A 13,144-nucleotide genomic window follows, 5' to 3' on the forward strand; every position below is an offset into this window, starting at 1 on the left:
TCAATGCGGTGGCCATTGGAAAATTTTTTTTTATCCACATTCATACGCTACTTTAATTTGCTTTTATACTAAAGTCTCATTGAAAATTTATTTTTTTCCTTATTTTTTTTAATTAATTACACTAAGAAGACTCAATTAAATTCTAAAATTTCAAAATCAATATATATATATTCAGCTTGAATTGATTTGATTTATTTAAGTTTGATAAATTTTAGACAGAATCGAACTCAACAATGGACCTCCATATGAATATGGACATTATTTGTGTATAATTACTGCAATAATGAGAACCATTTATCATCTTTATCAAGCTTTGCATAATTCTCGTGGTGTCCTGAATTCAGTCTGTTTTGAGAAAAATCTTGCAGCAGGTCAACAGCCCATGAAAGGGAGATGAACGGATAAGCGCGAGTGAGTAAAAAATGTCAGTTAACAATAACATCTTACCAGTCGTTCAAGCAGGGTCCCCTCTAAACACAAGCAGTTGGAATAAACATGCTGCAGAACTTGATTGCAACAAGAAGGCGAATCTGAGAGGTGAGGTCCAAAGAATTCCATGCTCACAACTACCAGAACCATTCTCGTCTTGCATCTAGAGCTTTTACATTTTTTGAAACAAGAGGCACGGTCCCATATAGGGAAATGAAATCATTCAGGCATTTATTTCTCCTTTCACTTTGCCCTTTCAGACTAATTACGCCTGATGATCCAATCTCATATCTTTCCTGAAAATTCAGGATTGCCATTTCAACACCCAAAAAAGAGTTTGTACCTCTAAACATCTCATCATCACAGTAAAATTTAGCAGAAAGAATCATTACTGACAATCTGGTATAACCAATAAACATCCCCGGCTATAAAAGGCGAGATGCTAGACACTCTAGATGGTAGTGCATCCAATCCACTGATGGAACTGATTTGTGATTTTCTGCTCTAAAACTGAAATAGCTTCAATTTCGACTCACAATGAGCCAGATGCCATTGAAGCTAAGTTCTACTTCATGTTCATGATTGTGCTGATTTTGTTACTTCCAGTTTTGCCAGATTATCAGGGTTCAAGAGATGACCTAAAAATTTTTACAATGAGACTTTGCATTGGCCTGTAGGTTTCAATGTTTTTAGTAAATATTTTTAGTTGTCCTATCAACAAATCGAAATAAACAGTTCTAAACCGTAGCACCCTTCAACCAACTAGGAAGACCAGAGTATGTCCCATCCCCTCAAAGCAGAATATCAGAGGACCTGTCCAGAATTCTAGTTGGGATGGTATCGGGATCAATCCTTTGAACTTATTTATGCTGCTGACAACTATCTAAGGTATTATCTATGATGGTATCGTTAAGGATAATTTTAAGTGTTCTACATCAAGTTTGTAAGTAGAACCTAGAACTAAGAAGAGGTTTTCCCCTTGTCCAATCAGCTTCAAGCATTATCCAGCCAAAATAGCAAGATCATATTCATTAGGACAGCAACAATCTAGATTTTTTTAAAATTACAATAGAAAAAGGAAGCAAAGGATATTACCTTACACCCAAATTGGAGGAGCATCTGTAGCATTGGCAATGAACGAAGACATTGCAATATCTTCAAAGTTCCTACATGAGAACAAGAAGAAAAGGTCAATCTTCTCTTTTAAGACCAAAATATATGGGGCAGAAAAAAAAAATGTCATAAGCACCTTTCCCTGGCTGCATAATCTTGCATTGATAGGGGCATCTCGTGAGTATACAAGTCCAGGTATCTCTAGTGAAAGAATGCAGCCTTCCAGAGAACCATACTATAAGTGCCCTACCACCAAACTGACCACCATCCTCCATATTTGTAATGTGGGACACCATTTCTCTGAATTAGATAAGGATGAAATGTCGAATCAGGTCATTTATGCATGTATATCATAAAGGTAAGAAAACTGTGATGTACTAATTCCACTGTCAAAGAAAAGCAGAGAGCAATGAAGTACCAGCTTTCAAAATTTCATATCTACTGCCATGGACGTCCTGCTCAACAAATTTCCCATTAAGAGAAAATTGATAAATTCTGAAAAGTGAAAACACTTTCTCCTGATAAGCTGCCTGGCTAGTAAGTGCCTACTCCGACTGAATAAGGAGGCAATCATGCTCTAAGGCTGCTAGATAACACATTAACTATGAATCTAGAATCAATCTATAGTTGGATGGTTCAGAAGTTCAATCCTTCATCGCACTCATGTAGTTTGTGGGCTACCGTGTGTTCATATTTATGCCCAGTGCCACAGCTGTAACTTAGACAATTTGCCACATTTAGCATGGATTTGAACATGAAATCAGAGAAAAGAAAGGCAGCATCCAGTAATTCAGTTGATAAGTTCTTGCAAATACAGTGGAATTAAATTCTAGAAGTATAATGAAGCTCTGAAAATTGCTGTGTGACGATCTTTACATGATAGCCTATATGGAATGCAACGCGCACCTATGAATAACAACAGTCTTTCTGAATCTTGCTGATAATTATGTAAAAATTTTTCGCCCTCAGTCCTGCCCAAAACCGTAGGAGGCAATCTTTTCAAATAAAATAGATTTTCATTAAGCTCCTTTACCCTAAAAAATTTAGAATATATTCAAATTACAATTACGATATTCATGAGATCGACACACAGAAAGAAAGTAAAAGAATATGTCTTATCAGTTCAGCCATATTGCAGCAAAAGAAAAATGAATAAGACAAACTCCACTACAAGCATGCATTTCAGGCCTACGGAAATGGAAATGGAAATGGACAACGGTCACGCTAGTCTGCTTCAGGAGCCATTCTCCATGGCATGGCGGCTTGACTTGAAGTCTTGAACAAAGCAGAACTATGGAAGACAATATATAGGGTTGAATTTCAATCAAGGTGGAAACCTCGAATTTCTTTGTATTCTCTGTAGCGTAATAACCGCGAAATTAGAGCATATGGTTCCACTTCTAGAAAAGTATTCAAGTTGCTCACCTATGAAGGAAGAGCGTTGGTTGGCAAACGCTGTGGGAACACTCTGCACGCATCCCCCGCGTACTTTGTGGTTCCTAGTGACCAGAATGGAATGAGAACGAGCTATAGCCCATAGGGGTGGTCTTCACTCGTTCATGAAAATGACTTAAAAATATGAGATCTCCAATCCAAGCATTCAAGACCAACAAAATGAGATCCCAGTCTTTAGTTGTTTGATCCCATCATAAGATACAGGACAACCAAAAAAAGTGTACTGCAAAAGGCTGAAAAGCTGCGTTCCATTCCTACTTATACCATTCTGAATGAAGAAGACAGCAAAAATGTTGCATATCTCACACCAAATCTTATTCCATATTAATCAAAGAATATCAGAGTTTAAGAGAACCAAAGTCGATTGAATGCATTCAATCTATGTAAAGATTTTTATTCCCCAATTAAACCTATGTATGCTTGTTGTTTCCCTCAAGAGAACTGCACAAAGTTGATGTTGATATTAACATTGAATGATGACTCTCATATCATCTTCGGCTCCTCTTAAGATCAACGACAATCACACTGATGTTATCAGAGCTTCTCCGTCCCAAAGCAAGGCGAGTGAGAAGTGCCGCAGCCAATATGCTTCGAGTTGGATATAATGCCCCATTCCCTTCATCTATCTGAGACCTGTCATTCACAAGAGTAGGAGGACTTCCTTCCTGTAGGCATTCACAAGCTACTTCACAAGCCAACTCACTTGACAAAACATCCCACAAGCCATCACTTGCAAGAATTAAGCACTCATCTTCTGGTTCTCTTTTTGTGAATGTAATCTCAGGCTCAGATGTCACAACTGGCTTTAAATATTTATCCCCTGACCAAGAAGGGTAAAAAAGAAAGGTGAGCGACAAGCATATAAACACCACTACACTATTCTGGAGATCTCATAAGCTTCCTTTTTAGTACTATGCTCAACAAGATAGAAAATAATACCATTAAAATAAAGGATTCAAACAATATAGATGGCAATACCATGTATTTAAACATCAAACTGTTACATGATGCCAGCACAAACATGCTAAAACATTTTTTTTCCTTTAATCTATAAGACAATAAGATACACCAGCATATGTCCACTTAAAAGAAAACTGAAATGAACTTATCCTAGAAAAATTGATGGGGATTAATTTCAGTAGCATTATTTTGTATCAAAAGCTAAAAATAACAAGTAATCATTTCAAATTTTGCCACAAATATATAGTTTTAGCCTTTCAGGATAACCCAACAGAAATGCAGGCATTAAGAAAATTAATGCTGTAGTCATAACCCCAGGCAGGTGAATGTGTAATGTGTGTGCGTGTGCGTGTCCCTGATTGTATTTTGATCTATATCAAGAATTTAATCCCAAGGTCTAAATGTAACTTCTGCATAAAATCCATTCATTCACTACCTGATCACAACTTTGGGGAAGCTACATTTTTATGCTGGAGATTCACTATAGAAATTCCACACCCATTTGAAGGGCAGCACGGCAAAAGCTACCCAATTTCATCATATAGTAATCATGTATCTTCCAAGATTTATAAACCAAGAATCAACATTTAATCCTTCTATGCTAATGCACCAACATTAGTAACCATGGCAAGATTTCTTACAGTAAACATGAGGAAAACAACAGCAAGACAAACAAAGTCAAACTACCAACTTCTTTGTATCTGTAGTTCTTGTCAGAGTTCAGCATTCAACTTGGCAGCTCCAGGATTTGACCAGATTGAGACATAAACAGCCAAAAATTCCTAATCAAAACCAACACAACTCATTTGTATGTTGTGGGTACTAAGGCAGTATTCTGCTCCCACTCACTAACTTTATGTAAAGTACAGTCATAGTGTGAAACAAATTCTCAATTGTTAATTCAAACATAAATAATAAGGAATAATTAAAAGCAGCCAGTTGCGCTATAAGTCAGCAGTGTATAGATTTAATCAGGGAAATAAAAGAACTGGGAAAATTGGCACAGAAATGTAATCAAGCAAAGATATTATTGAAAATAAATAGCATAAACATTTAGATAAAATGTAACAAGGATTAGTTCTTGTATAGCTTTTGCGATAATGCTATATATGTGCCAAATAGGAAATCTGGTCTTGCAACAGCAGGTAAAAGCACTAGTCAGCACAGTATTTGTATTTACCATCTTGAGACAATTCTAACAAAGTAACAAGTTTCGTATAAAATTCTATCATTAATTTCACAATATTTATAACAAGGAGATGGAGCAATAAAATGCAAAGAACAGCCAACATTTCGCGTTGGAATATGGTATAGCATGTACAAACTTTGCCGATTAGAATACTGGCCGACAAAGGAAACAGATATAGACAAAGAGGGAAGGCAGACTAAATGAAAAGAGAATTAAAAGTTAAAAAAAATTACACAAAAACAAGAGCATGATCCTAATTTTGGCTTGACCTAGCCATCGTTTATCTCCATCCAAGTGCAACCTTTCACAACCAAGACCATATGCAAGGCGCATGCCTTTTTATGGCAAATGCCCTAAAATAGCCTAAACTATTTTGCAACTAAAAACCCTGGTAAGGCTACACAAAACTATGAAATTACGCCAAGTATAGTGTTGCCCTTTTTGTAAATGTGTTGATATCTTGCCTTGCACCTAAGGCAAACTTTCAACGACACTTAAAGAAGATTGAAAACTAACTTGAATCTCGCAAGACTCTCCATATAATTCACTCACGAATAGTGCTAGTAATTTGTAAACTTCCCTTGCAACCTCCTATTATCCAAGGAGGTTCATCATCTTAGTTCATGCCTAATGCAAGGAACTAAAATTTCACCATAAGCAAATCTAATATTTAATTTAAAGATGTCCTTATTAGGCTTACACTTATTGATCAACCTCTAATGAAGTTTGTAGTTAGTTTCATAGAGCATGATTTTATTTCATGAATTTAGACACGAACAAAGTCAACACTTTTAGCAATACGCAGGGTTGTCAAGAGGCGCCCAGGCGATCACCTAGGCAATTAGACAAGGGAAATCTAGGCACTTCGCCTAGGAAGCCTCCAGGCAAGGCGCCTTCAACTAGGCGCTTAGGCGAGGCATCACCAGGCAAGAAATTTTAAAAAAGAAAAAAAAAGTTGAGAGAGAAAAAAGCTAACCTGATTTGTTTTCACCTTTTGACGTCCACACGATGACTAGAGAATTAGGATTTTGAGTTTGCATGACATAATGAATGTAATTGAAATGCATCTAGAATTTTAAATTATATTATGTACTTTATGGTTTTTGGTTTAACATTTTGTGTTATTAGATGAATGCTTTTGATCTCAAAACTTAAATCATATAATATATTATAAAATATGAATATGAAATTTAGCAATTTATTGATTGTGTAATATATAAGTCTTTTTTACATTATATATTTAATTATTTACTAGTTTAGAATAAAATAGCGCCTCACTTCACTTGGGCAAGTGCCTAATGCCTCAGACGATGGAGGACCTTATCGCCTTAAGGGCGCTTAGCACTTTTAACAACATTGGCAATATGTCACACAATTATAAGATGCTTGTTGAAGTCTTCATATTTTCTTATCGTCAGTTCCTGAGAGCACAAACCTACAAAATCTAATCAAACATAAGACAAACTATGTACTACACACCCATCACCCCCAACCACCATCCACCGCTTATAACAATTTTAGATTATTATTGAATTTTGAATTATAACACAATTCCACTCCATTGCCAAGCCATATACAAATTTTTATCATTTTATGCAAAATTGGCTACGTTTTATCATAATTTATCAAAGATCAAATTCAGTTAAATATGGCACATGCCATTAAAATGTAAACTCAATACTAGTCCTTATACTTCAAAAAATTTACCAAGTCTTTAATTTCACCCCATGGGCGTCCTCCGTCTAATTATTTTTTTGCAAATCAACCATGCTTTTGTCAAAAGTTAATGGAAATTAGCTTCAACTTGAATAAGTTGCATTCCATCAAAAAGTAATATCTAATAGAAGTCCTTATATTTCTAAAACATATTCCAAGCATTTTAATTCACCTCGTTGGCATCCTTCCATATGAATGTGACCATTTGAATGGATCAACAAAGCACATAAATGCGCAATATGAATCAATAGGAGGATAACAAAGGACATCAAAAAGGATAAATAATTGCTTGGGCAATTACACATTTGGCTTATCCTTCAATACCAATATGCACCATAACTGCCAAAGAAGAAATTTTTCTTGATCTTATTTCCTTATTACCTCTCCTCTTAAAGAAGGTATATCAATGAGAGTGATGGTTAAGCATTGCAGCTTATTGGCACGCATAACACTTCTTGCACCACTTGGCATGGTAGAAAACCAAATAAAATTATTTGGAATTTGATCCGTCATATGTTGTTAATGTGTAAGCAACATTTGTCCACCCATAAGTCGAGACAAGGCATCCCTTAAACTCCACCACAAGGTAAGCCAATACTATTTATCCAAAATGAAAGCAAAACCTTATTCCCAACAAATTAATTTCTTCCATGAAGATGATGTCTTGAAGAAAGGGATTCTTAAAATCTACCATTTTAAACCTCTCAATTGAACATCTAGCAACGAATAAATATTTATATCAACATATGTCATACATTACAATTTACAAATCTGACACTACATTGTTTGCAAGAAGAAACCCTTGTAGTTAAAACTTGAGATTCCAACTTGGAAACCTTGCTAAATTCCTACTAGGTTAAACTAAAATGGTCATAAGACGGCAAAGAAAATTCCCATTTATGTAACCCAAGGTTAAAAGAAAGAAAAATCATGATCCTTTTGTAGCTAGCATTCATTCATTTTAGTCTTCCAAGGTCTTCATGCCCATCATACTCGAATAAAATCTTTATCACATATTTGGCATTGCTAGTCCATAATCCGAACAAAGGATAATGGTAGCAACACGTTGAGTTGTTGACAATAGTAAAGAAATATCAACATCAACTATGGACCTCAAGTTAAGTTGAGGGTATGATCCAATAATTAAGATTAGGGGAGCAACATCTATGACATGATCAAGCATTTAGTAGGATTGAAATAGATTTTATGGTTCCATAACCACATTTCAAAGAGCGAAAATTCCCTTTGCCTCATTTAGAAAACCCTTTTTTGTCCTAGAACCCAATGAATAAACTAGCATTTGCTTGTTTTTGTGAACAAAAATTATTAATCAATGAATGAGCAATTTTTTATTCCAAAAAATAAAGAATTACCTCCCTAGTTTCAGCATAAAACTAATTTACAAGTTCAAAAGTAGAAAAAAAAAATGTTTCAATAAAGATGGTAGCAATGGCTGAAATAGATATAAGTGGACTGCCCCATTCTGCCAAATTTAATTACTAAAATCACATACCAGCGGTTCTCATGGTGCTATTAGAATTAATGATCAAAACAAAAGAGTAAGCATATTATTCACTTAATCTAGCATGAACAATGATACAAAATAACACACCACAATTAATAACATCTTATATTTCAATAAACAGTGATATAAGGGGAAATGCAATTCTTTCCTTTCTGCTCCTCAATATAGCAATGACTCCGTAAAAGTTAAAGCATATTGTACATTTGCATAAGACCACAGGCTAATCAATTGCTGTGAAGCATGATATTCTTGTTGTCACATGACAAGGATTAAAGTTTCTATCACAGTCAATAAAAAGACATTATCTTTGAAATTATGTTATATAGAATGCGTTGTTCTTAGGGTCTACATATCGTTTAGGATCTGTGCTCCTGGATAAAAAAGAACAATATTTCAGTTAAACCTGTAACAGATTACCTATTGCTCGGGACATTGCTAGAATGCCTTCAACACGAGCCCCATTCACAAAGATGACACGGCCCCCAGCAGCTTCAATCCTTGCAAGTTCATCTGGTCTATCTGGCTGCAAGCAACGTTAAGGAAAAACCTTTAATAAATCAATTTAAGATTCAAAAAAAAGGAAAGAAAATGTTAAGTTGGCAAAGAATTTATTTAAGAAGAAATTACCAATTTAGAACAACTGAGCAACGCAATTATTGATTGAGAAGAGAACAACTAAGATTGTTACAACTGTCCCAAGAATACTGTGTTTTTCGAATGGAATGACGCAAAATGGTTATCTTTAGTAAATAAATTCTATGCAAAATGGTTATCTTTAGTAAATAAATTCTTTCTGCCATTAATTTTTTTTTTTTTAAAAAAAGGAATAATTTGGATCTTTCACGATCCCATATTCACTGAAATAAAGGAATTTGCCTCGCAAAGTCACGATATTATTGAAGCTTATATAGCAGATAATGGAGATCCTAATGTTTAATAGGATTGGAGATCATCCGAGTTTAATAAATCGCCGCGTTCTGTTCTCTCACGGCGTTAGAAATAATACACACACGTAAAAATACACGCGTCCTAAACTACCAGCTAAGGTGAGAGCTATGAGAGTTTTGTTTTGTTTTGTTTTGTTTTTTATATACAACGGCAAGGGAATGGCCTGAAGAAAAAACAGGAATCTAGCCTTTGGCAATGTCGGATAGAAACAAAAGCCACCTGTGTGGTTCAAACACCACAGATGGCAAATCCATGCGTTTCACTTTCGCATCAACAAGTACAGCGCCAGAGTACCGTCCCAGTGCGTTCAAATTACAAACTAACCTTGTGATCGAAACTTAATGGAACGGCCCTCCCGCCCCGGCAGAGGATGGCGCGTGAGTCACCGCAATTGGCAACAACAATGTTCTCTGAAGTCAAGACCGCCACAACTGCAGTGGACCCTCCGAGCGCCACCTCCATGAGATGGCAACCACAATCGAATCCAACGCCCCCACACGCGCACTTGCTTAATGCCGCCTCGTCCATCAACTCGAAGCTCCTCTTCAACACCCTCCTCCACTTCTCTTCAACTCCTCCTTGTCTTTGGAGTTCAGGTTCCCCTGAGTTGCCACTGCTGCTACTGTCACCATTCTCACTACTGTCAGTGTGGTCCACGCGCATCAATTCTCTCTCCAAGAACACGTGCATCCTCTCCCTACATAATTCTGCCACCTGCGCATAAAAATAGAGCACCTATTAATCAAATCGCTTTTCGAAGTGACAAAATCGTCCAACTTCGATTTCTCCAAAAAGATAAGATTAAAAATTAGATGATGAATTTGAGCAATTACGTGAGACCCGCCATGACCGTCATACACACCGAAAAAATGCACCGGTCTCCTTCCATTGATCTCTGGCCTGCAAAGGCTTGTGCATGCAGCTATTGCATCCTCCATCTCACGTGACCTCCCCGCTACTGACATAGTCCCAAAAGTCGGCTCACCCAGAGAAGGTCCGGTAAGTGGCTTATTGACCGCCTCGCTCTCCTCGTTATCTTCGGACGAGACTGGTAAGCATGCCTCCGGGGAACCTTCCGTCTCTGCAGTCCGAATTCGCTTTCTTTTGGCAACACAACTAGAACTCTCCACATGGCTTTCACTTACCGGAGGAGTCGTACCATCTTCGGATGTGGAGGCGAGCCTCCTCATCTCGATTCTCCTACGACGGCGTTCCGTGCATTTCTCCAGCGAATCTTCGTCCTCGTCCCTAAGCATTCTTCGACACAAGCGCGTCAGTCATTGACAAACCTCCCGGAAGGAAACCTCAGCGGACGTCATGTCGCCGTGGGCAATCAATCATTATCGGTAATTCTTAAGAGGGAATAACAGACCATAGATAAACAAAAGAGAGAGAGGCAAATTAGGGGGAAAAAAAAAGTGTTTTTCTCGTTCCGTTTCAGAGAGACGTACGAGAAGAAAGGCGACGTGTTGTGTTTTCTCGATTTCTCATGTAAGCCTCCTGGGCAAGCCAGCTCCAAGGGCAGCCCTTTCTGCCCGTCACCGACCACCATTCCCAGAACTTAAGCCACGTGTCCAGCCAGACTATTCATCTCCGCCTTTCTTCTTCTTCTTCCGTAGCAATTGCTTATCGTGATATATCGAGTTTTTGGGGATGTCAATAAACGTGTCTAGAGGAAGCTAAAAAGCGAAGGCCCAGTGGCCCCATATAGTTTAAAAGTGGTCCAATAAGAGACATACACGTCCGTATTAAAGGTATCGGATGGACCACCAAGTGTGCTTTCGTCAAAAAATTTCTCTCTCCTGGAATTGCGATTCCGTGAACACGTGGCGGTGTGAAGAGAGAGTATGGTCCAGCTGCGACACGTAGGAAAAATGAAGAAAGGATGGAAAAGCTAGCATCACAAGGGGTCGTCGTATAGTGGAGTAGTAACGATAGCGCACATGGATTCGGTCACTGAAAGACTGGTTAAAACAACAGGCTGTAAGGTTACCCTAGTTGGGTTAGAGAAAGGCGCAAAGGGCGACGCGTGGACCGCAAGAGAACTATGGCATACGAAGAAGAGATGTGTGGATGGATTGGCGATGATGGTGACAAAATGGGTCAAAAAGGTGAGACAGTGAAAAGGCATAGCAGGGGTAGCCCAGTCGTTGCACCTTTTTTGTTTGGAAAAGTGGATAGAATTTGACAGAAACATAATCAAATAGCAGTTAGCATCTAGCCAATCAACACTTGGCGTGTAAAACCAAAGGTGGGGTTTGGTGTTTCGTTCTATTTGAAATATTCTGCTAAAATAAACCGAGCTTAGTCTTGTCCTTTACGTAATTTAATGTCTTCGCCATTGCTAAAATATAATTTAATTATTATACTCTCAACAAGCTAGCTTTCCTGTAACTGGCTAACTGCAATCCTCATGAGCTTGCTTTTATTTTATTTTCTATGCCCAAAGGGCCTTGAAATTCAAATGATGAGATATTTAAATTTAACAATACATTAAAAAGCTTAAATACAAATTTAATTCCACATTTATTTTAAACATTCACTCGTCTAAATATATTCTCAAATAAATTAAATTGAATTTTAGCATAAAAAATATTTCAAATAAAATGAATTTAATTTTGATCATAATACTTTTCTAAAAATGTGTGTAGCTCAATTTGGGCCGTTAGAAAATGATAACGGAAGCTTGACTTGAGCCTTGGTTATCTAGCCCAGAGCCTAATAAAAAAAGAGGGCAAGCCGAGCCTCATTAAAGTGTCTCACCTGATGGGACCTTTGTTTGTTTGATTGTTGGGTTTGGCATGTTCGCTATCACTGTTGGCCAGTCCACGAAGCTTACTCGAGTGATTAAGTGGAAGAAAGGAATTTGATCACAAGAACTTGAAAATGCATCGGCTACATCTCTAATAATCTCATATATACTTAGAATCTAGTGATCCCTTGTTTATTATCTTTAACTTTAGGGGTGATTTGAACTGAACGGAAGTAAGGGACTTGACGAATGTTTTTTCTACTCAGCAAAACCCAGTCCAGCTAGTCCACATTCATGAATCCCCTACTTCTTTGTCCCATCCAATTTGGGCTAAAGCTTTAACTCTTTATTTGGATGAGAGGAGGGAAAGGAAAAAAAAATAATTTCTTTAAATTTTTTTATTTAGACATCAAATAAAAGAGAAAATTAAAGAAAAAAGAAGAAATTTTAATCCAAAATATTTTTCTCCAAACTAAGTAGGGAATAGAGAGAAATCTCTCTCAATTTTAGAGAGAATTTTTCTCTTTAGAAGCCTCTTTCTCTTAGCCTCTCAAAAAAGCTGAGCGTCATCTCCGGTGGTTTTCCCTTTTCCTTCGGGATAGGGAAAGGCTCATCGCCGGCTGGGGCTTTTAGGGTCCCTCGCCTTCCCTAATTGGTTTGTATAGTTTTGTTTTGCGTTTGTTTTGTAGATCTGGGTTCTAACTGGTGAGAATGGTTTGAAAAAGGATCTGCTACGAGGAAGAGGTGGTTTGATCTGTTGTTTGGTTCCTGCTTCCTTGGTTTCTTTTCCCCTGGTGTTTTTGGCTTGTTGTTTCTTTTCCCCTGGTGTTTGGTGATCTGTTGATCTGGCATTTACATGAGGTAACCGGCGTCCCATAGTTATAGGAGATTGCAACGTCATGGCCCTGCCTTTCTTTCTCCTAGAGCGACAATGGTGAGCCCTATGAATTTATCTTGAAGAGTTTATCTGTCTTTGCTTTGGTTGTGGAGTATCTTCTTCCTAATTTTGACTAGTTTAGCTATGGCTGCTAGTCTTTGGAGGATGGTTTCTCCTAAT

The 13,144-nt window shown here is 37.4% G+C and overlaps 2 protein-coding genes across 2 annotated transcripts; both read right to left on the minus strand.

Moving 5' to 3' along the window:
* Positions 1-170: 170 nt before the first annotated feature.
* LOC110670176 (uncharacterized) lies at positions 171-3,134 on the minus strand. The gene is made up of 4 exons (XM_058140182.1): positions 1,961-3,134; positions 1,679-1,842; positions 1,525-1,595; positions 171-725 (listed from the first exon to the last, which is right to left on the minus strand). The coding sequence occupies exons 2-4, from the start codon at positions 1,836-1,838 to the stop codon at positions 567-569; spliced, it is 390 nt and encodes a 129-aa protein (XP_057996165.1). The 5' UTR covers positions 1,839-1,842; positions 1,961-3,134; the 3' UTR covers positions 171-566.
* A 154-nt stretch (positions 3,135-3,288) lies between these two features.
* On the minus strand, positions 3,289-11,077 carry LOC110670175 (probable protein phosphatase 2C 75). Its single transcript, XM_058140181.1, has 4 exons — positions 10,169-11,077; positions 9,660-10,049; positions 8,805-8,910; positions 3,289-3,817 (listed from the first exon to the last, which is right to left on the minus strand). Exons 1-4 carry the CDS (start codon positions 10,589-10,591, stop codon positions 3,486-3,488), a joined length of 1,251 nt encoding a protein of 416 aa, XP_057996164.1. The 5' UTR covers positions 10,592-11,077; the 3' UTR covers positions 3,289-3,485.
* Positions 11,078-13,144: the final 2,067 nt, after the last annotated feature.

The sequence above is a fragment of the Hevea brasiliensis genome, chromosome 17 (genome assembly GCF_030052815.1).
Source record: "Hevea brasiliensis isolate MT/VB/25A 57/8 chromosome 17, ASM3005281v1, whole genome shotgun sequence".
NCBI classification, from domain to species: domain Eukaryota; kingdom Viridiplantae; phylum Streptophyta; class Magnoliopsida; order Malpighiales; family Euphorbiaceae; genus Hevea; species Hevea brasiliensis.

Excerpts from the sequence above, each read along its gene's own strand:
- LOC110670175 (XM_058140181.1), bottom strand. The coding sequence starts at position 10,591 with ATGCTTAGGGACGAGGACGAAGATTCGCTGGAGAAATGCACGGAACGC. Across the intron at positions 10,050-10,168 it reads ACGGTCATGGCGGGTCTCAC|GTGGCAGAATTATGTAGGGA; the intron begins GTAATTGCTCAA and ends TTTTATGCGCAG. Across the intron at positions 3,818-8,804 it reads AGCAATGTCCCGAGCAATAG|GGGATAAATATTTAAAGCCA; the intron begins GTAATCTGTTAC and ends CTTCTTGGTCAG.
- LOC110670176 (XM_058140182.1), bottom strand. The coding sequence starts at position 1,838 with ATGGTGTCCCACATTACAAATATGGAGGATGGTGGTCAGTTTGGTGGT. Across the intron at positions 1,596-1,678 it reads GATTATGCAGCCAGGGAAAG|GAACTTTGAAGATATTGCAA; the intron begins GTGCTTATGACA and ends GTTCTCATGTAG. Across the intron at positions 726-1,524 it reads TCCTCCAATTTGGGTGTAAG|GAAAGATATGAGATTGGATC; the intron begins GTAATATCCTTT and ends CTGAATTTTCAG.